The sequence below is a fragment of the Molothrus ater genome, chromosome 1 (assembly GCF_012460135.2).
Source record: "Molothrus ater isolate BHLD 08-10-18 breed brown headed cowbird chromosome 1, BPBGC_Mater_1.1, whole genome shotgun sequence".
NCBI lineage: Eukaryota > Metazoa > Chordata > Aves > Passeriformes > Icteridae > Molothrus > Molothrus ater.
The window spans coordinates 132,233,163-132,256,578 of NC_050478.2; the positions used below are offsets into that span (position 1 = coordinate 132,233,163).

The window sequence follows — 23,416 nt, forward strand, 5'->3', positions numbered from 1 at the left end:
GCACCATTAGGCAGAACCGGATGGGCACAGCCTTCCTTGGCAGCCCAGGGGTACCAGTGCTCTTGTCTCTCCTGAGCAGATCTGCAGCTGCTCCCTGGGGACTCCTCAGGTCTCTCCCTCAGGAAAACTCAGCCTTGGTGTGCAAATAGCCTGGGCCAGCTCTGTGGGGCTAAAGTGAATGTCATCTCTTTGCAGGAGCTGAAGCAAAGCATATTCCAGCATGCCTAAGCTGTGTGGACTTCAATTTCTTCTCATTCACTCGGTGAGTTAGAAGTTTTCCTTTGTTTATCTGTGAGCAAAAGGCAAAGGTTGCCTGCTCTGAGCTCTAATCCATGGGTGTGCCAGCCCACAGGTCAGGCAGCCTGGTGCCAGCACAGTGGCTGTAACTCTGGGTGTGTCCCCAGCACAGGTGTGTGGCCCCCACAGCAAGTTGAGAAGACATCTCAGTCATTAGGGGAAAAAAACTTCAAAAACCTAGAAGGCACCAATTTACTTGTTTTCCCTCTTCTACTTCCTCTTTAGATATCACTGTTTCCAATACATGAATTTCATGCTAGAAAATATTTAAACATACTGCAACAAATCACCAAAGAGTGAAAACATCAGTATCATGAGTTCTGCATTATAATCCATACATGTTCTGACATATTAAATGTATTCTAAGACATATAATGCCTCATAGCTTAAACTGTGCATGTTAATTTTGTATCCTCATTATTTGATTCCTGTGAATCCCTTTTCAGAGGATTTTCTGGAACTGAAACGTGTTAATTATGTTCTTTATGGACCTTATGTATTAAATGCAATAGATTTACTGATGTTTGCAAAGGCTACAGCAGTGGTGACTTCCACTTCACAATTGAAATTAACAGAAAAGATTGAAAAAATGTGTCAAATTCAAGTTCAGTAAAAAATGCCTCAGAGTATGGAGACCTTGAGGGGTGGCACAGTGAGCACCTCCTTTTCCCTTCCCATTTCACTGCTTGTGGCAGTGCTGGCCCCTCCATGAAGCCACTCTGCAAGCATTATAGCCATCTTCAGAAGATATACCAATGGATATGGACCAAGAGGTAAAGCCTCTTTCCCTTCCAAGCTCCTGAACAGTGATTCATGTGGTAGAAATATGTTTGGAAATATTTATGGTCCACATAAAGTAATTTTAATCAACAGAAGTGATATCGCTTACTTGTTTCACAGGCTGCACTTTGAACTTTTTGGTTTTATAGCATCAGCCTTTGTTCCTCCATGGCAGGGAACATGATAAAGCAAAATCTGTCCATAAAATGGCCCCAGGAGCAGCCTCCAGGAGCCAGGCTGTGCCAATCTGTGTGACACGGGAACAGCTGTAGCAGGTCAGATTCAGGGTCCTGATACCTGGTCCCTGGCAAGGCCAGCAGTCAGCATTTTGCAAAAATATTAAAAAGGTAGCTGCAAAGTGCATTTTCCTGGATGCATAGCTATCAGATTACATTTGTTGATATTCTTCTGCTCACACTATTATTCACTAACATCCTTCCCTCTCCTTCCCCAGCTCTCTGCTTTTCCCATTTTCAAAAGGAGTCACAAAGCCTTGTAGGCAAGCGGGACAGCATCTCTGGCAATTATTAAGAACAATATGGAATTATTGAAACAGAACTTGTGACACACACACACAGAGCAGTGCTTTAGGGTGAATTGTGCTGAACTTTGCTATGTTTTTGTCATAGGCAGAATTCAGTTTTCCCTTGGTAATATGCAGACTGTGCTTTTCTGTCAGAAATTGAATAGCTGTCCCAGCAGCAATAGGATCAAATCCAGAGGAAAAGTCATGCAGCAGAGAACACACATTCAACTCTGTGGTGTGATGGACAGGGTGGCAATGGTACTCTAAATCTGTAAAGCAAAATAAATTAATTTTTACTATTGAAGAAAAGAAACTTTACTTGTTCAGCCAAATAATGGAGCCCTTATTCTGACAGGCAGACACTCAGCGTTGTCAAGATAGGTGGTGAAGACAGGGAAATTGGGGAATCTTGGTCTTTCCTCTGAAGAAACAGGTTGATTATCTGAACCAAAGTGTGAATAGTCTTGTGTGCAAGGCCTGCCCTGAGAGGCTCAATTTTGCTTTGTTTCTTTTGTTTGGAAGCAAGAACTGCCTGAAATGTTAGGGCAGGAGTGTGGAGGTCTTTCGGCACTGGGGAGTGTGAGGTTAAAAACCTAATAAAAATTTGGCAGTAAAACCCCATGATGTTAGGACATTGCTAGCCATTAGGAAGACAGAGGCTGAGACAGATTTGTGTGACATTTGTGCCATCAGGTAAAAGCCAAAGATCTGAAGGACAAGTTTGCTCTCTCTGTGGTTTTCATTCACATGCAATTGATGTGAAGGCACAGGGCTCAAGTGGCTTGCCCAGATGGCTGTGGCATGAGGGGGTGCTGTAGGAACCCAGAGAGGGCCACCTCATTCCCATACAAAAAAAGATTTGATTTACTGGGGAAATTACAAAAGGTGCAGCCACAGCTCCTCCTCATCCCCAGGTGTGATGTTTGATTTCCAGACACACTTGTTTTCACAGGGCTTTGTGGCTCTTGGATGGGTCATGGATGGTCCTGCTGGGGACACAGGGGAGATCCAGCAATGATTTTATGAACTCCCTTTTGCTCTTAGTCTACTTTAATCTATTTTCTTCTTCTGTTTGCTCTTGAAGGTAGATCCAATCTCATTTAATTATGTAGTGGTCAGAAAAGGGCACAAGCCTTTGTTCTCTAATTAATTAATAAATTTCTGCTTTTAAAAATTATGTACACTAAAGAGCCTGTAGATGTTCAGTGCAAGCCTGGAAGAGTCTCTGCCCTTGTGCTGTAGCAAAAGAGCTCAAGGAGGCTCAGGGGTGGGGAGCTGCTGTTTGTGTGTGGTGGCAACAGACATCCCTCATGTGCTTTCCTCCATCCCTCTCTCTCACAGGCCATGTGGCTTAGTCTGGAGGGCCTGAGTGTAACTGGGCCTCTGAAGGACATTGACTTCTCTGTTCAGGAAGGAGGGGGTCCACGCATCCTTTACCAGGTAATCAAGTGTCTTGTGTTATCCACTCTAGTCAAGAACCCCCCAGCCTGCACAAAGAGACCACATATGAAGGGTTGTCTCTGTGCTGGTGGGAAGAACAGTCCCTCAAGAGGATGCAAAATTAATTTTTAATTCCTCTCTCTGGGAATTCAAGAGGCTACATGCAAAGAGCAGGAGACAACCCCCTCTCAAACACATATTTAAGAGGATATCCTAAGACAGGGATTAATAAAATCAACATTCCTGGAGAACTTCTTTCCATGTAACTTGTGTCATCATTTTCCTTTGACTCTGAGATTTTCCTCCCAAAGCCATAGCCACAGAAGGACAGATCCAGCTCCCAGGCAAATGGAGGATGTGTGTCATTTTTTTCCATTCCCATTCTCAGACAAAGCCTGAGCAGACATTTGCTTTGGAAACAAACTGCAGTCGGGATTTCTTGCAGCATTCAGGAAACAATGTGAAAACTCCTCTGCTGAGGATCAGAAAAGAGCAGACTTCAGGTCTGCTCTTGGAAGTTGAGCAGACTCGTGGAATATCATTCTCCCTGCCAAACACACTGTTGGCAATAGATTTTAAAAGTCACAAAAGCATGAAATTATTTTTATTATGGTGAAAATGCTGAAAAAATGATGATTTTTCCCTCTGTTTTTTGTTTGGGTTTTTTTTTTTTTTTTTCCATTGTAGTTCAAACTTGAGCCACCTGCTGTGAGTTTCAGAACATCTGGTGAAAAAGCTGGAATTATTGCCATTGAGCCGAGGACAGGCATCCTGTATATCAATGGGTCTCTGGACTGGGAGACCAAAAAAGTGCACAAGCTGCAGGTAAAAACTCAATGAAAAATAGGAAAGGAGAAGTATTCACATTCATCCTCTTTGGGTATACCTGGTAGTAAGAGAAATCGGTGGAATTTGGAATCTTTTATTTTGCCTATGTTTACAGGCAGGTTTTTCATTTTTAATATCAAGATTTGCTGGAAGACATATGGTTTTGTAGCTCTCAAAGACTGAACAGGAAAATGCTCCTTAGCAGAGGAAGGCTATGTTCAGAAAACAAAAATTGTGATGCCAGCACAACCCTTAGCTCTCCTAATATGAGGGGAATACTTGACTGGAAGTAAAATCTAACCTCATGAATGAGCTTTTCTTGTTATCCCTGAAGGCTGATAGGGTGAAGTCTATTTCTGAAGTGGAAAAATGAACTATTGTAAGAATTTAGAAAGCTCACAATATACATGGTGACCAACTGAGATTAGCTCAGTTGGTTAGAGCATGGTGCTAATAATGCCAGGCTTTGATCCTTGTATGGGCCATTCACTTCAGGGTTGATGATCCTTGTGGGTCACTTCCAACTTGGAATATTCTGTGACTCTGTGAAACAGTGTGAGTGAAAGACATTTAGGCAGGGAGGCACAGATCTAACCTCTGTCAGATAACAGCAGAAAGCTGTTGGGCAGATGTTGGACTCTAAGAGAGGAAAAACTTTGTGTGCTTGTCCTGCTATTATGCCTTTTTCATGAGGATCTCACTAGTGCAAACACTGTTGAGAGTGGATGGGCAGTCTTTGGGTCTCAGTGCATCCTTGTCCTCTTAAACCATGTCAAAAATGGTGCTGTCTTTTTCTGAGGCACCAGCAGCTGAGAAGAGATGATCATGACAGGATCAGTACCTGAACAGGCAAAGCACATGATGATTTTTTAGCCAGCCTTAGCAGTCTTTCTAAAGTCTATCACTTCAGGTTTCATGGTTTCACATTCTCAGCTCTAAAGCACCCTTGGATTGGAATTAGAGAGGACAATTTCCTAGCCCCAGAAGTTAATAACCCTAAGCATGTGAATAATTTATAGACAAAAAGTGATGACAGAATGAAAAAGTTATGCTTGGTTAGGCATAAGTAATCATGATTTTATCTATTATGTGCAAACAAAGTTAACTGTGACAGATATATTATATACTTGGTGATTTAAAGAAGGCTGGAAAATAAGTCAAATTGTGTGGAAAAAAAAGTCATTAGAATTAAGAATTAATTTTTCTTTACTAACCCTTATATCAGACTATTTTTCTGATTTATATTCATAATAGCAATTAGTTATAAATGCTATATCATGTTGGATTTTCTCCTTGTTTGCTAGAAAGTATATATTGCTGTTTAAAGAAAAACATGAATTGTAAGCTGTGAAAAAATACAAATAGTCTGCTGAAACTGGAAGTGGGAAATTGTCCTCTGAAAGTTGTCATCAGAAGCAGGAGTGGGTTATTTTGTTTTGTTGGCATTATATACTGTGACAATTTTTTGTCAGGGAGCTACAGTGGCAAATTTGTCCTTGTATGTGGAGCTACCCAGTGGTGGCTCTCACCAGATTTGCCTGACAGTAAGAGTGACCTGCCATCTGACACCCTGATATCAATTCATGCCTTTTAACCTGTCTGCATGAAAATATTTACTTGCTGTTCCTTCTTTTTTTGAATCAGGTGGAAAGTCTGGATGAGAGTGGAAAGAGAGTTAAAGGCCCATATAATGTTACAATACATGTGGAGGATATCAATGACAACCCCCCAGAATTTAACCAGACAAAGTACTATGGAGTAGTGAGGCAGAACTCTCGTCCAGGTAATTGCCACCATAATTAAGTATTATCATTAATAGAAAGGTAGGTAAATTAAGCAGGAAGGTAAAGTTATTGCTATACAAGCTGGAAAAAGATCAGTTTTTCTTCCCACAGGACTGTACAAAATAAGGATGAAAGCCTCTATAATATAATGAAAGGGCAAAGAGGTGACCACTATGTGGTGTAAGGGGATGAGTGCAATCAGAAATATTTTTTATTACTTACTCTTTGCAAGTGTCATTTAACAGACAAATATTGCTGCTCTGTCCATTGCTCTGGGGAAAAAAAACCAACAAACAACAAAACCTTATGGTAGAAGGGGTTTAAAATTTAAAAGCTACCAAAGACTATACAGAAAGAGAAGGCTAATACTATCTGAGTCTTTACATATCAGTAAAAGAAAGTGCCAGGGTCGATATGGGGAATGTACTTACCCTGAGTGATGCTTCTCAGAACATGGGCTAAACCTTAACATTTAGAAGAGAGTCTTAGATTATGAATTGCAGTGATCCAGTCCAAAAGTCATGCAAGCATCAAAGAGCAGTAGGTTGAGACTTACATCTTGGAAATAAAACAAAGGACTCATACAGCTGTTATTGCTGTGGCTATGGACTCAAGAAGAAACTTTTGCTAAATAACATGCATATAAACCTCCATGGGGTCAGAAAATTATTCTGAAACATATTACTGTATATTCCTCAGTACATCCAAGTCAAAAAGATTTTGAATGCTGCTCTGGTGTGCAAAAGGTAAAAGTTGACTTACATTACTGGGTATTTCCAAATTTTTTTTCACTGTATGATTGTTCTTTTATTGTATCTGTGCCGCAGGTCATGCACCATTTTTATCAAGGTGCTTTGGGTTTAACTGATTTGTGTAAGAACTGCAAAGTGGCCTTAAGGAGAGATCCCAGTGAGCTGAATTCTGGGTTCAGGCACTCTTGTGTGATAGATAGCTCTCTGCTGATTTAACTCTGTCACCTTCTTCACCAACTGGTCAACACACCTGTTGTGATCCTACTAAGCAGAGCTGGTGGAGGGCTGACCTATGGGATGGCATACAGCAGTGTAACCTCTGCGCATGGCTTCCCATGGGAGATGCATTATGGAACAATGGCAGCTCCCCATAAGTTGCTTTCCTGGTTTGAGAGCTCTGCTCGAATGGATTATGTGTTAAGGTTCAGTCTCTTCTCTTACCACTGTTTCTTCTCCAATCCAAACAGGCAAGCCCTTCATGTATGTCCATGCCACTGACCGTGATGATCCTACAACTCTCCATGCACAGCTGTCATACAGCATTCTCCATCATTTTCCCAACCCTTATGCAGAAATGCTTTTCCAGATTGATAATGCAACTGGAGCAATCTCACCAAGCAGGACGGGTATGTAAAAAGATTCTTGATTGCAAAGAGGAAGCATGAGTTCTGGGATATGCATAGGAACAAAACAACAACATTGTGAATAAATGCAGTCAGTGGGACATACTCCACTAAAACCCTAGTTTTGGGGAACTTGTGTTTTGTCCCATCAAATTCAATGGAAGCTAGCAGAAATGGGGATTGAGCTCTAAAAGTACACTGAGAAGAGAGATAGGTCCTCTGTCCTTCAGGACTCCATTATGTCATATCTTGGAATTTATTCTCTGCCATGAAATCTAGAAACTCAAAAGCAGTAACATGAAAAATGCAGAGAAAACTCAGCTGGACAAGTAATCCCAACTGAATTGCAATGATTAGAAACTCCCATCTATTCTGCTGGGCTGAACAAGTGCCTAACTGGGGCTAGGGCTGTTCAGGGATGCCTCTGCACAAGATGAGACCACAGCACAGAGGCCTCAGATGATTCCATGCACATGAGGCCATGCTGTTCAGAGAACCCAGAGGAAGTGGCTTGCTGAGGTTTGTCCCAAAGGACCATCTAAGGAGTAAGTCTGAGGCAGTCAAAGAACCATAGTGCATGTAGGTGGCAATGGGCAAATAAACAGCCCCCACAGCCTCTGTGTCATTTCTCTTGACTCTTTGCTCTGTCTTTAGGCTCTTATTACTTGGATCCTCAAAAGCAGGACACTTTCACACTTGTTGTCTACGTGAAGGACATGGCAGGGACGACAGCAAATGCTTTCACCAGCAGTGTTGATGTGATCATCACTGTGAAGGAGAGCCTGTGGAAAGCTCCCTCCATCATCCGCATCAAAGAAAACTCAACCCAGGTCCACCCTGTCAACATCAGCAAGGTAGGGTCCTTGACCACACTCCATGAACTTCTACCACACAATTGTTTCCTCACAACTAACTGTGAAGGTGTCCCTACTGCATCCAACACCAGGTTCTTCAGAATGACTTTGACACCTCCCAGTCATTTTTTTAATATGGCATCCTTTGGAAATCATTGTTAGTGGAGGTCTCATTGATTTTTTGTTAGCACAAAAGTTAATAGTTTGAAGGTGATATAGTTATAGTCAATACAAACACTAGAGTGACTGAACTTTGCCTTTCAGTTTGGGACCAAAATCCAGTCATGGGTCCTCTAGGCTTTGAGCAAACAAAGAGTTTTTTGGAGCTTATTTTGTGGTTAGCTTCTTCCACCTGCAGAAGAGCAGGGCAGGGGACCAGCTCCACAACAGCCCTGCTGTGGGCAGTCCCTCACACTCAGGGACGCCTGGTGTGACCAGTTTTGTATCATGCACCACAACTGCTACATCAAAAGTACCTTGAAAGGACTGAAATACCCTCCTTCACAGCCTGCATTCCCAATATTCCTCTTTTCACAGTTCAAGCACAAAATATTTTGCTGATAACGGCAGACCAATAGCAGTGTATACATCAGTACATATTAACTAACAGGCCAACAGCCCTTCAGAAATATTTGACTTTGAAAAATGCCTTGGCAATGACACCCCCAATGCTGTCATCCCTTGAACATGGCAGGATTCCATGGATCCTGTTCACAAGAGTAACTGGCTTGGTGCTATTCTCAGCGACAGCCCAAGGAAATCCAGAATGAAAACAGGTAGAAAGAAGACTAATATGTAAGGGTGCACCCCTTTTGAGGTGACTTGTATAAACATTTCATGTGGTAGCCAATGTCATGTTGATTCTGCCTAGGGGAAAATGAAATGTAGCTGCTGCTACATAGAACATAAATGTTAATACTGACTCCATTAACTAACCAGTCTGTGTATTTAATTTCATTTTAAATGTGTGGTACCCCAAAAAAGAGCCTTCCTCATGAGCTTTGATGAATGTAAAGAGTGCGCATTCACCCATTTACAGACAGGTACCAGGTATTTGTTTGCACAGAATCACAGAATCATAGAATATGCTGTATTGGAAGAGACCTATCAGGATCATCAAGTCCAACTCCTGGCCCTGCACAGGACACCCCAAGAGTCACACCATGTGCCTGAGAGCATTGTCCAAATGCTTCTTGAACTAATGAAGGCTTAGTACTGTGACCACTTCCCTGGGGATCCTGCTTCAGTGCCCAGGAACCCTCTGGGTGAAAAGCCTTTTCTTGATATATCTAACACAGACCTGCCCGAGTTGAGCTTCCTCAAGTTCTGCCCCTGGTCAAGAAAGTGAAGAGATCAGTCCCACCCCTCTGCCTCCCCTCATGAAGATGTTGAGGTCTCCCCTCAGTCTCCTCCAGGCTTAACAATCAAGTGTCCTCAACTGCTCCTACTAAGGCTTCCCCTTCAAACCCTTCACCATCCTTGTGGCCCCCCTTTGGACACTCTCTAATACCTTAATGTCTTTTTTATAATGTTGTGCCCAAAACTTCACACAATACTTGAGGTGAGGCCACCCCAGTGCAGAGCAGAGCAGGACAATCCCCTCCCTTGCCCTGCTGGTGATGCTGGGCCTGATGCCCCCCAGGACAGGGTTGGCCCTCCTGGCTGCCAGGGCACTGCTGACTCACATTCAACTTTCCACTGACCAGGACCCCCAGGTCCTTTCTGTGGTGCTGCTCTCCAGCCTCTCGTTCCCCAGGCTGTCTGTACATCCAGGATTGCCCCATCCCAGGTGCAGAATCTGTCACTTTGTTAAACTTCATACAGTTAATGATTGCCCATCTCTATAATTTATCAAGGTCTTTCTGCAGGGCCTCTCTGTCCTGGAAGGAGTTGGCAGCTCCTTCTAATTTAGTGCTGTTTCGTTGTTCCATTTCCCTGAATTAAATAAAACAAAGCAACAGGCAGGAATAGAGAGTGTTAGGAGAGGAAATCATTAGTATCAAGATATTAAAACAAAAATAATGGGTTTTTTTCTCATAATCACTCTTTATCTCCACATCACCAAATCTTTTTATAAAAGGGGATGTGTTGTATCCCATCTGGACAGATGGAGAAACTGTGGCAAAGTGGCTTCAGCACACAATTCAGAGAGCAGAGGTGGATTATCAGTCTGATTTTCTGCAGTTCATCCTGAAAGCCTGCCAAACTGGTAATTTTCTGGTTTATGAAGCTAACAGGAATGCAGTTGTTTCTGTTTGTGGTCCAGAAATAATCCCTGTTAAATCTCACTCTACACTTCTGACTTCCTATCCTGACTTATTTTTTGGGGTTTTTTTAGGTGCAGTCAAATGAACCAGGTGTAATTTATGGCATTTTTGAAAAAGAAAAGCTGCCAAGGCTCCCATTTTCCATCAGTGAGAATGGGGATATTTATGTGACCCAACCATTGGACAGGGAAGAAAAGGATACTGTAAGTAAACATATAAAACTTCACTGATGGCAGAGAGCACAGCAGGAAGCTGATTATTGGTGTGGGAGTAAATATGAGAAAGCTCAACAGAATGGAAGGGAGACGGGGAAAGGGAGAATAGATAAAAGTTTTGTTTCTTGTCACTTCTGTTTGGAAATGATGTGATATATGTGAAAGTTCATCCACCTATTATACTGTAAACAGGCTTCAGGTCCTTACCCTAGAGTGGGCCTGGCAGTAGCAATCCCTGCCCACAGCATATGTACAATGTACAGCATGGACCAGCTCTGGCAGGGTTGTAGGTGCATGAGTAAGAGATAGGTGGTAGAGGGAAGGAGATCTGGACATTTCAGATCTACTTCAGACCTTGGGGACCACAGATTTTAAAATCCTCAGCCCTCAGAAGCTAAAGGGTGATGGAAGAGTTCTGATTTAAACAAAAAGAAAATACTGAGCAAACTCATGAGATGATATTTCATATTCCTGTAGTTACATAGTAAAATGCAAAATATTGTCACAGTGGACATTCAAACCATCTAATTGCTATATTCTTGTTGCAGTATACATTCTATGTGGTGTCAAAAGATAACACAGGAGAACTGGTGGACAAGCCTTTGCAAATTCACGTTATTGTGGAAGACATCAATGACAATCCCCCTGTGTGTCAGCAGGACCTCACCATAATTGAAGTTCAAGAAAATGAAAAGGGAGGTAAGAAAAGAACTTCTGTTAATTTATACACCTCATTGTATTCCTGTTGTTTCCATCTGTGTGTGAATGAAGCTAAAAATTATGATCCCAAAGATTAAAACATGGCTGTCCCAGGGAAATATTTTCCTGTGCAAATAGCCCTCCTGTTTTCCTTTCAATAATTCCTATGGAAAGGATTTCAAGAACCTGAGAAGGACAGACCCAAAACACCTACTTTGAAAATGCTGTTTTATTTAAAATATAAAACTGCATTTTCCCACAACCACAGATTTGGATAACTGCTTAGACTGTGTAAAGAAAAACACCTCTTTTATTACCAATACAAGAAACTGTTCTTAAAGGGGTACGAGCCCATTTTCCCTCATTCAGCTGCAGCTCCAGCATAAAACCTCTGACTTCAACAGACCATTACCAAAATCTTCCAATGTCTTGACATCAGTTATTTGGTTTCAGGAGTGAAGAGTCTGCTGTTACAGTCTTTTGGACTGCCCTGACCCCAAACCAGTATGTTGGGAGGCTAAAGCAAAAACTCCCAGAAGTGAAAAGATTGCATGTCCATTGAAGTGTTTTCCATACAGCTTTATTTTTATTGACCCTCTGCCCTTTGCACTGGTATCACTGTTGTCACTGTGTACTTCTGTGGAGACATGGAGCCACTGCACTGTGTCTGATTCCCATCTCTGCTCTGCTCCAGGGAGTAATATTGGCACTGTGTTTGCTACCGACATGGATGAGAAGGACAGCCTTAACTCTCGTCTGCATTTCCAAATCCAAAGTCAGGAACCTGAATTCCCCTCAAAGAATCTGTTCTATATTCAGCAAGACACCGGGACTTTGCAATTAATTGGCCCTTCCTTAAGCAAGCGTGAATCAGCCAAGTATTTCTTGAAGGTCCTGGTGACAGATCCACGTAAGTAATGCCTGCTGTTACACATTGGAATAACCGCCCACACTGGCAGGACTTGTGTTCAGTGTCTAAGGGATGTGGGGAGACAAGGAGGATTTGCTGAATAGGCAGTAGCACTGAGAGTCTTGCTCTGGCATGGTACTTGTCCTGTTCTTGAGATGCAGGGAGATGAATCATGAATCATAATGCAAGCATGGAAGGGAACCAGCTCTAGGACAGAGGGTGGCTAAATTGGGAAGCTTGTTAACAAGTACTTCAGAAAGAGATTTCCTTCCACGGGGGGAAAAAATGAAGAGATCAAGATTGTGGTTTTCCCCCAGATCATTCAAAGGAACTTAACTGGAAAAAAAAAAATCAATAAATTAAACACAGCTGCTCAGACAGTCCAGCTAATATTTTAAAACATTAAGAGAATATTAAGCTGAAATTAAACTTCAAAAATTATCTTGTCCCTTATGTAAATTGTCATGAGTCCTTTGTAATTCACTGAATGGAAAGGAAATCAAACTTCATACCAAAGCTTAAAGCTTTGTGCTGGAATCCCTACAGTCAGGCAAAACTTGTGCATGAAGGCACTGGCATGGAAAGATGTCTGTAAATGAAATGGCATCATTTTGGCAGACGATGGAAAACCTTTCAGAGGGAGGAAGTTGGTGATTTGTCTTGAATGCTTATTTGAATTCCACCCAAATGTTGTTTAGAATTTTCCTTAACTTTCAGCTCATGAGGCATGTTTGTAAAACACTAAAATCCATCTATATATGGATATATTATGCTTCTAAAATCACAACCTGCCATTGCTTTTGGTGCCCCTGCTCAGGTAGTGATTAGATTTACATGAATCTGAAGTCTGCCTGTAACAAAACTGGGGGTGCTGCCTGATGACCAAGAGGACAAGGGAGCATTAACAACCCAGGGTTTACTTTTTGACATGGAAAAGTTATACTGAGACAGTTAACACAATGCATAGCTATCATCATCCTGGTAAACAGATATGGTTTTAAAAAGTGAGGGAAATGAAACAGGATGGGACAGTGCTGGAGAAATGGGGAAGATCAATGGTAAGATAGAGAGTGAGGTTATCATTGACTAAGAGATCTCTGAGATAAGTGCTTCTCTCAATTTAGTGCTTAGATTGGGCAATTTGGAAATGCTCACTTTTGCTCACAGTGAACCCTTCTGGAGGAGAGTTATTTTTGGCAGAAAGGCTGGTGTGACGCTGTTTATCTCTTTCCATGCAGAATTCGAAACAATCTGTAATGTGGAAGTACATGTAATTGACATCAATGATCAAATTCCCATCTTTAAAAATTCAGATGTGAGTATTTTTAACACCATTTTGAATGTTCTAATAACTATTGACAAGGGTTTGAGCATACCTTCAATGTCTATAGGATGTCAGCAGGAAACTAGCCATTTACAGGCAAAGTAATAGAGTAACTACTAGTAAAAATAAAGGTAAAATATTGCTGCAAGTCTGCATATAAGCTCTATCTAGACAGTGAGCAATGGGACAGACTAATAGCTAATTACAAAATTTAAGGTAATTTGCTCAGTGGAAAACTGTGTACAGAAAGAAATTTTTCTATTAAAGTAGTTTATTCCAGAAATGCAAGTTCTGAAGGGAAAGGGGGAAGAAAAGGCTTTAAAATTAATCAAACACCTAAATGGAAAAAAAGCTGGTGTCTCCCAAGTACCTTTCCAAACGCAGCACTTGTGTACCCAAAACAGCCAGAAGATGAATGGGAATCAAAAGCCCTATGTGGTTTGGCCAGAAACAGTGGTCCAGCAATCCATGCCCAAACCTGATTCCAGGATGGGTGTCAGGCTCCTGTCTTTTCTCTGGTGGAGGTGCTGGCATCTGGCAGAGACCTGCAGATATTTCATGACTTCTGCCTGATGGCCCAAGCCTTCCGGCAGACACTGGAGTGGCTGAAGTCCTTACACAGAGGTGTCCCAGCTCCCACACTCCTGCAGGCCATGCAGGTGTCTGGCCTGTCAGGCACAGTTGTCCTTTCAGGGAAGCTGTGTTGGTTTTTGGGCCTTGCAGACTGTATTGCCCATCTCAGGTGATGGCAAGGTCAGCACAATCTCATGCAGACAAGATGCCTGCAGGGCAGGTTTTACACCATCTCACCTCAAGGTCTCGGTCCAGGATCTGGTCTCAAGGTGAGGCTTCTGGGCAAGGGCACACATTAAACAGTCAGAGAGTTGGGATGCCAATGTGCCAACAACCTATGGTGCATGAAGCAATCAAATATTTAACAATGAGTGGCCAGGGTGCTCACAAGGTACAGGAAAGCTGTACTATCCCTTCTGCATGATCATGGGCTGGTTTTCATAGAGGAACTAAAGATTTGGGACTGGTGCTGTACTAGTGGCACTGACATAGATCCCATTACTACCATAAATGTGTGGCTAAAAAGCCTCCCTCCTTTGTGTGGCTGCTGTGGGTTAAAATAAATCCACACATGTGGGTCACAAGCTTGTGGTTGTGCTGAAATTCTTATCCACAAATGGTATGTCATGTTTCAATGACACCTCTCTCTCTTCAGTATGGCACTGTGACTCTGGCAGAAGATACCCCAATAGGAAGTGTGATATTAGAAATTGAAGCAACTGATGGAGATGAGCCTGCCACAGGGAGCTCCCTCATCATTTACCAAGTGAAGGAAGGTGATCCAAACAACACGTTCACCATAGAGACAGACTCTGAAACAAACCGAGGGTTCATCAGGATTAAAAAGGTGAATAGATGGATTTTATTCTTCTCCATTAGTGTTACTTATTTGTTATACACAGTTACTGCCCTGGTAATGATTTGTGAGGAGGGTGTTGACTGGTGGTGGAGTGGGGACACCCTAAGCACGGTGCAGCCTGCAGGAGGCTCCACTTTTGGACTCAGGCTCTGTGTCTGTGCAGTGCTCACACACACACACCTATCCTCCTGCCTTTGCTCTGCCTTCACCACCACCACCAGCTCCCTCCACTGGCTCTGCTGCTGGCTGCTTCTCCAGAAGAGCAGATTCTGGCCAATGAAGTAGGTGTTTATGCACCATAATGACAAAAAATTTACATTATTTGAGTGATTTTGCAGCAGCATTTCTGGACAAGAGAAAGCCAGCTAATGCTTCCATGGCTGTGGTGGCAGTGGTGGGCTGTGAAGGGGCAGATTCTCCTCCCTGCAGTTGCTCTGGCCATTGGTGGCCTTTGCAAAGCAAGGGGCAAGTGTAGCCAGCATGTCTCAATGTGAGCATGGAGACGTAGTTTGTTCCTGATGAGGCGAACATTAACTGTGACCAAGCCAAGGACAGCGTGTGCTGCAGTAGGTGACACAGCCCATATGCTGAATGCTGGAGACAGGAATATAAGGAACACTTTTTGCTGCATCCATGAATTTCAATAACAAAATTACTCTCCCTTTGAAGTTAACCTTCTCAAAGGTGCTTGGACTATGGCTCCAGAAAACTACCACTCATTTTCCAAGGGGTGCCATACTGTGTGCCTCCAGCTCGTGTGCTGCCACCAGGCAAGTGCAGGCAGAGGCAGCGTTTGGTGAACCATCTTCAGCATCAGCATCAGCCTCAGCCTCCTTTTTTCCCAAGGAGGTAGCTGTGAGAAACTCTGTAGTGTAACAACCCTTGCATGACTTTTGGCACCCGGAGGTCGTTTGAGGCCTTCTCATACAGAGCTATAAATACTATTTCTGTAAACAGGATATTGTTATTAAACTTAGTCAGGCAGGTGGCAACATTATTAGAAAATGCAGTTGCTGAGGAGGCCTCTAAACAGGCATATGGTTTCATTTAAATGGAACATTCCCAATGTAATTTTCTCCTGACAGCTCTTCTTTATTTTGCCTGCATTTGGGATGCAATCTCCTCCTTGAGAGAAGGGGATTTGGACTTTTTAGTTTCTCATTGGAGCTCCCCACAGCAGCAGAGCCATTGCTTCACAAACCTTTTTTTTCCTAATTCATCCAGGCTCTTGATTTTGAAACAAGGCCTCTGTACAACCTGGTGATCAATGCCACAAACCCCGAGCCACTGGTGGAAGGCGTGGAGTATAATGCGAGCTCTCTCGCCATGTTAAAACTTGCTGTGACAAATGTGGATGAGCCACCTGCTTTCCAGAAGCCATTTTACAAAGCAGAGGTGTCTGAAGACATTCCTGTCAATACCTTGGTCATGACGGTGGAGGCCTATGATCCTGAAGGGGATTCTGTACGGTAAAAAAGAGTGACTGTGATTAGTTAATTGAATTTAGGGTTTCAAAAATGGTTCTAAAGGACACGCAAGGAAAATATGCCCAATACTTGGCATGTGGAAAAATACTGTTTTTACAGAAGAACTATCTACTAGTAGAAGGTGATGTGTGGTGGGGTAGGGGCCAGTGACACACCTGCAGCTGGGTAGTACTTTTCTGACCAGATTTCTGTACTGTGACAAACATCAGCCTTGAAACAGGAAACCACAAGGGAAGCAGGCTAATTTATATCTCCAGGAGAAAGGTAGAGCTGGACTAAGAATAACAAGGTTCCATGTCCATAATGCCTTTATAAAAAAAATAAGGCGTATACTGTATAAGGCGTATACCCCTGAACCAGTAGGAGAGTCACACAGGAAACAACCAAAATGCACAACCTCAACTTTTTCTCCACCAAAATACACATCCTCAAGTCTACAACTGAAAAAGAATTCATTTTCTTTCCTAGCTGTCAGAGATGACACATCTCTTTCTATTGTGGATGCAAAGCTCTGTGTAAGACAAGTCCTGTGCTGTGTTGCATGGTGTAAATGTACCTTACACAGCAGAGTCAGATGGAGGAGTTATTTGTGACTTTTGCTGTACAATTCCCAGCTGGAATGCTGAACAGATCAAGTTAAAATAAACAGTTCTTGAAATTTAACTGAAATTCAGCAAAACACCAAGTGGTTAATGGAGTTGCACAGTGTGACTCTTAGGCCTCCTGTGGGTTCTTATTCCCAGAGATTTCTCATCTGGCTTTCTACTTGTCCCTAACTTTTGGGAACTTATCATGTTTGGCCTTCTGTCAAGCTAGTTTGAAAGGGAGCCACATAGTCCAGAAGCTCTGGGGGATGATGACAGAGACACATGACAGGAATTTAGCTATACATAAACCACATTTCTGCTAAAAATAGGTTAAAGGGCATAAAATAAAAAGTAAGAAAAGTAGAAGATGTAGAAGTAAGAAAAGTACAAGCATGCTGTTTCTAGTGTAAAGGGTGCTGAAAGAACAAAAACATTGAATGAGAAGGTCTGGTCACTTCTACTCAACAAGTGCCTGTGCTTTAACTGAGTCATATGTTCATGGTTAAATTTGTGTAAGTAAATACCCAGGGACCTTGGTGATTTTTTAAACAATGATATAAACGCAATTATGTGGTGATGCTTAAAGCACACACTGTTCCAAGGCTGCCCCAATGGTAGTAACAGGCTGCTCCAGACTGCCAGAAGATAATCACCATGGTTCACCTTGGGGTCCTGGTCCCTCCTCAATCCACAGAAGGGTTCCTGGCTGCCCTGGCCCCTCTGTCCCCCAGCCCTTGGCTTGTGGCCCCATCAAAACCAACATGTGGGAGATGTGATGGGGTGAGATGGACATGGAGTTTGAACAAATCACACTTCTGGACTAAAAGCTCAGTGCCATCTCAGGTTCTCCATTTAGAAGGAAATGGAAATTGCAAGCCCACAGGCTACAGCAGAGATGGCATTTCTGTAGTTCTGCTCTCACTCTTATTCTGGATGATTTTGGCCTCTCTTCCTCTGTCTATGTCTCCTGGTTGGCTGTAGTATTGTAGCACTGCAACTCTTCCAAGAACCCTCTCTTTGAGTACAACTGTAATCGAGCTTCTTACATAAAGTCAACAAAGAAGTATTTGCTTTGTTGGAATTTTTTCCCAATTTGGAACAGTATATATGATTTTTTTTCCTCTCTATTTCTTTTCAAAGATACTCCTTGGAAGGTGACGTGAGGAAATGGCTGAGAATTGATTCAGCCACTGGGCAGGTATACACTGCTTCCCCTTTGGATCGAGAAACTGAAGAAATATACTCAGTAGAGGTTGTTGTATCAGAGCTAAGTAAGTGATGAAACAACTAAATATACACACAGAGGAATCCCCTGTACTTACTCTTTTATGAGGAATTATCATACTTACCATGACTAAATGCATGAAAAGTACTGGAACATGTAATCTCGGATATGCATCCTGTGGTGTATCCTTAGAAGTATATATTTCTTAAGAATTTAAATTTCTTGAAGAACTCTTGATGCTGTTGATAACAAGGATTAAAATAGCTTTCATGAAGTTTGGTATGGTCTTATATTTGCTTGAACCACATGACATATAGAGAAGATTCAAATTTTTTCACTGCTTTCAGTATCAATATTTTCTGCTGCTTTTTTCTCTACAGCTATGAAGATTTTAGTCTTTCTCCAAGGTATGGTTAGGCTTCCTGAAAACATACCCAGAGAGTAGTTTGTAATCTCCTACAGAATTTCATTTTGTTATAATTAAAATGAATACTCTGTCAGGTCTGAAATATATTAGGACTTCTAGTTCCAGCCATTAAATCTTTCAATTTTGGCTTGTGTTTTCTGTATATAGAAGAGGGGTGGGAAACTCAAGGCATTTCATGCTTAAGAGTGCTCCAAAGAGCACTGGTCACTTTGGATGTGACTGCTTGCCAGACATGATGGATATGACAGATTACTAGATAAGATCTGCCTCCCTTCCGTTGCTAGCATTCTGTAGCTTGCAAGAACTGGTGGTAAGTAAAAAATGCTCATTAAAAAGTAGTGGCAGCTACCACAAATCCCTCAGGACCTCCTGAGACCTTGTTTCTGCCACCTTTAGACAGAACACCACCTTTCACTGCCTATCTGATGGTGTGCCTCTGTGATAACTGCAAATACAACAGCCCAGAGTGTAAATCCAAGATGTGCATGTAACTTTGCATTCTGTTAAACTCGACAGATAATGCAGCTCAGAAATCCAAAGTGTTCTTGACTCTACACTTACGTGATGTGAATGACAACTACCCACAAATAGCTACAGATTATCCTACTTTCTTCTGCTACCCAGTCAGTGGAGGAGAGAGAACTCTCATTCAAGCTACTGATGCTGATGAACAATTATTTTATTCAAAATTTACTTTTTCCCTTGTGGATGAAATGAATGCAAGAAATAATTGGGAAGTCTCAAAATTCAATGGTAAGCTAATTCAGCTGTTCTTACAATGATATGGGACTCACTTGGTACTCTGGTGAATATGAAGAATTACAGAATTCCTTTTCACTGTTATTATTGCATAACCAGTGTCCCACAAAGAAAAAAAATTGGGTTGTTGAGAACACCAAAGTCATTAATTGTTTTTTGCAAGAGGTAAAACCCAGTATGTTGCAAGCTATAATTTCATGAGTATTTTTGAGAGAAGAAGCATGTAAGTATGAAATATATGTGCGTTTAATGAACACAATTCACTGCTGAAAAAGAAATAGAGCAGTTTGCAAACTGTACATTTCTGATATTTCATGCAGAAGGAAGTTCTGCCTCACAAAGTGAATGGAGCTTTTTGAAGGGGACAGTCAGCACATGAATAAGTGCTCGGCTGATAGAGTCTGTCTGAATTAATAAAACATTTTGATGAATTGTCCCACTAAATTTATGGCAACCCAGCCATGAATTTATGGGTGGGTTGCCATAAATTTAAAGTTTTGAAAGAATAAATAATAATTTAAAATTCAGGACTTGGAGTAAACAGTCAGCTCTTGCAGTGAAGGGAGTTCATGTGTGGTTTTCCAAAGGTTTTTTTGTTGGGATCTGCATAACTCAACAAATATGGATGTGCAATGAGGAGGCAAAGTTTACTCATTATACCAAGTTATTTGAATAGAAACCAAGTGTGAAGAATTTCAGAACATTTTTCCAAGACTGAGTTGGTTGAACAATAAAATTCACAGGTGTTAATGAACCCTGGACTCCCAAATTCACTTTTGAAATCATGGGTGCTAAGCTGGCCATTATGAATCAGGAAGGAGAACTGTAAGCAGTTCCATGGAAATGTGAGATCAGCAGTATTCAAATAAACAGGTCAAATATTGTGGATTACCAGGAAACAACCAGAGAGGAAACCAGAGGACTTCATTATGCCCCTGTATAAATCCAGAATTTCTTCAAGCTTTGAACTCCAGTCTCTCTATCTCTATCATAAAAATGCAGTATAACTGGAAACAGGTTTAGATAGGCTGACAAGGATAATCAGAGTTATAGAATGGCCTGATATAAGGAAGTGTATAGGAGCAGCAAAGTAAGCTACTACTTTTAATCTTGGAAGACAGTAGGGAAAGAATGCAATAGAGAGATATAAAATTATGAATGCTGTGGTCAGGGTGGCCAAGGTTCATCCTTTGCTCTCTCTTCCAGTGCACAAACCTGGGACCCTCAAGTGAAGTTTGTGGAGTTATTTACAGTGGAGATAGAATGAGGAGGTAGCTGACTTGGGAACTTGCTATCACAGGGTGTTGTCTGTGCAGAAATTTTCTAGAAGTTCAAAGCAAGAAATTACATCTTGCTCAAGAAGTCCTTGAGCTGAAAATGTTTAAAGGGTGAGAGGGAGGAGGAAATAAAATGCATGCTTTCTTTTTCATCGTAATCTCCATTTATTCTGAAGACAAGATACTTACGTCAACAGACTTTTGATCTGATCCCAATGGCTGGTTTTACCTTTTCCAGTTTTTAAAGAGTCTTAGATGTAACAGTGTAAGTTCACTAGAAGGACAGTCTGTCCTACATTTCCTTGGGAACAATTTAAGCTGCTTGTGGTCTCTATGAGTATAGGGGACTACTCCAGGTTTAGATGGGATGCTATCAATGCAGCACTACTCAAGATCAGATTTTGCCTGGTGTAGAAATTAGGAAGGAAATTTTATGGTCATATTATGATGAAGGTCAGACTAGGCTTCTAGGTATTCCCTTTTTACTTAGTGTCTGCAAACCAATGAGATCCTGGAAAACACTGAGGAAAACAGGAGTTACTATAATGTGCAAAGCAGCCTTAAAAAAAAAAGAACATTTGCAGCTGGTATGAATGTTGAACTAACTTTCTTTCTTGTGCTGACATGAATGTCCCATTTCCTACTTACAGCTACTCATGCTTTCCTGTCCCCGAAACATGCTAACTTTGAAGAGAAGGTGTATGATGTTCCAATAATACTTAATGACAATGGAAATCCGCCTTTGGAAAACAAAGTGAATCTTAAAGGTATTCTATGCATACAACTATTACCTTCAAGAGAGCAGTTACATTTATAAATAACCAAATGTGACTACTAAACTTCTCATTAACCTCATGGCATTTCCTTTTGCAGTAAGTATCTGCAAGTGTTCCAGTGAAAATTCATGTTTTATCGAAATAAACCGTGAGCACTCCTGGCCAACCGCTGGACAGGCAATTGGGATTCTGCTTGCAGTCCTGATCGTCATTGGTAAGTCACTTCTTCCTGGCTGATTTGAAGGCAGACTGAGATATGATGGTGCTGCTGCATTTCTGACATGAAGTCACTTGTTGGGTGAAGACTTGTCAAGCATGTTGCAGAATGAGTGAAAGAGGGAAGATCCCATGATTGTGTATCATGATGGCTGCAAACTTCTAAGGTTTTGGTTGTAAGAAAAATATCCAATGGCACAAAAACCAGCTGGGACAGAAGAAACTACTGAACCTCTAGTATAGTGTCATTTCATTGCTACTTACTGCCCTTTGCCTGTCAGGGAGCGGCTTTGAGTTTTGTCTTGGGCATCCAGATTATAGTAAAAATACTGAAGCTTCCTACTTATAGGATCTGTACCTGTAGCTTATAGTCATCATTTTATTCTCCTATTTCAGCTTTGCAGGTTTACATCTTTCATATTCATTCTAACACCGATAAAGAGGAAATAAATTTATATACAGTATAATGAGCTCTTCATGATTTTAAAAGATCAAATGATGCTATATAAATATAAATATATATATATATTTATTTATATATATATATATATATATATATATATATATATATATATATATATATATATATATAAATGAGGGACTGCATCTCAAGACAAACATACAAATCCCTGCTCAGTGAGAGGGGGGGCTAAAATAGATGCTTTGCCATCTGGTCAGACCCTAGAGGAAAAGCTTTCCTTTGGGGGAAGGCCTCTAAACCCCAAGGCATCCTTGGGGTGATTGATCCTGCCCAGCTCTTGGTCCCATGCTGCATGGTCCTTTCTCAAAGCTGCTTCTGTTCAAGAGGTAAAGCACTGTGGATCTTACAGGGCAGTGTCATGGCCTTTGCTGGAACATCTTTTCAGAAAGTTTACTCTCCCCTTTACAGACAAACACTCTCTGTTTTTCAGGTGCCATTTTAGCAGGTGTGTTTTGCCACATGAGATACAAAGAGAAAAATGAAAAGAGCCATCCAAAGATGCAAAAGATAATGCTGAACTCAACAGACTGACTTAATGACTGTTTCATCAAGGGACAAAACCACCCTTTGGTTATGAATGACTGAACTGTGAAGCTTCCAAAGCTCAGAGATGTACTAACACAAACACAAAAAAACCATGCAAAAGTAGACTCCCAGGGGTTTGGCCTCACTTTTGTACATAATACTATTTAGTCATAAAACATAAAACATATGTAATTAATAAGCTCATCAGCTTTGGCTAAAGTGTTAACTCATGACAGCACCAAATGCTGAGCTCCTTCAGGGATCTATACATGGGACCAGTCTCCTTCATCTGACAGCTGAAGTAAATATGGACTTTACAGAGGACTACAGTTTGTTGACCTGCACATATTTGTCTCTTTCCAATTCTGTAAGTCAATGAACAGCAGACTGGGGAATAGTCCTGTGCTACATTTGAAGATACTCCATGAAGTTGTAAGAATCTCTCTGACTCTCAGCAAAGGAGATGCCAAAGTTATTGCAATCTGTAATCTGCCCTGGGCCGTGCCTGCTTACATTATACTGAATTTGTACCATCAATGTGACATTTCAATTTTTCTTTTTTGATATCCCATAAGGTAAAATCAGTTTATGAAGCACCATGGCCTTTCATTACAGTTTCCAAGTAAAAAAAAACCCCTATGCTGAGTCATGTAGGTATGCTGTTTCATAAATATGCTGTTTCATAATACTTCTGCAAATATTGCTCTTGCCCCCCATACATAAGATAAGAATAAACATTTTCTTTAAAGATTTTAGTCCCTGCTTATTTTATAAAATAAATAAAAAATGAGAGTGCATGAGAGCAAACCATTGCTGCTTGGTTCTCTATTATATTTAACCCTTACTTTCACCTAATACAGATTAAAAATGGCTCTTAGGCCAGACTGATATGTGTCCAGCTGATTCCAGATGCAATGATTGCTGG

At 41.4% G+C, this 23,416-nt stretch overlaps 1 protein-coding gene across 1 annotated transcript; it reads left to right on the forward strand.

Moving 5' to 3' along the window:
- The first annotated feature begins 220 nt into the window (after positions 1 to 220).
- CDH17 (cadherin 17) lies at positions 221 to 22,497 on the forward strand. Its single transcript, XM_036378640.1, has 17 exons — positions 221 to 262; positions 2,945 to 3,043; positions 3,731 to 3,868; positions 5,516 to 5,654; positions 6,875 to 7,033; positions 7,685 to 7,884; positions 10,223 to 10,354; positions 10,915 to 11,065; positions 11,760 to 11,975; positions 13,214 to 13,290; positions 14,528 to 14,719; positions 15,956 to 16,200; positions 17,946 to 18,076; positions 18,974 to 19,210; positions 21,144 to 21,260; positions 21,367 to 21,483; positions 22,397 to 22,497. The coding sequence occupies exons 1-17, from the start codon at positions 221 to 223 to the stop codon at positions 22,495 to 22,497; spliced, it is 2,493 nt and encodes an 830-aa protein (XP_036234533.1).
- The last annotated feature ends 919 nt before the right edge of the window (positions 22,498 to 23,416 follow it).

Excerpts from the sequence above, each read along its gene's own strand:
- CDH17 (XM_036378640.1), top strand. The coding sequence starts at position 221 with ATGCCTAAGCTGTGTGGACTTCAATTTCTTCTCATTCACTCG. Across the intron at positions 263-2,944 it reads AATTTCTTCTCATTCACTCG|GCCATGTGGCTTAGTCTGGA; the intron begins GTGAGTTAGAAG and ends TCTCTCTCACAG. Across the intron at positions 21,484-22,396 it reads TGCAGTCCTGATCGTCATTG|GTGCCATTTTAGCAGGTGTG; the intron begins GTAAGTCACTTC and ends TCTGTTTTTCAG.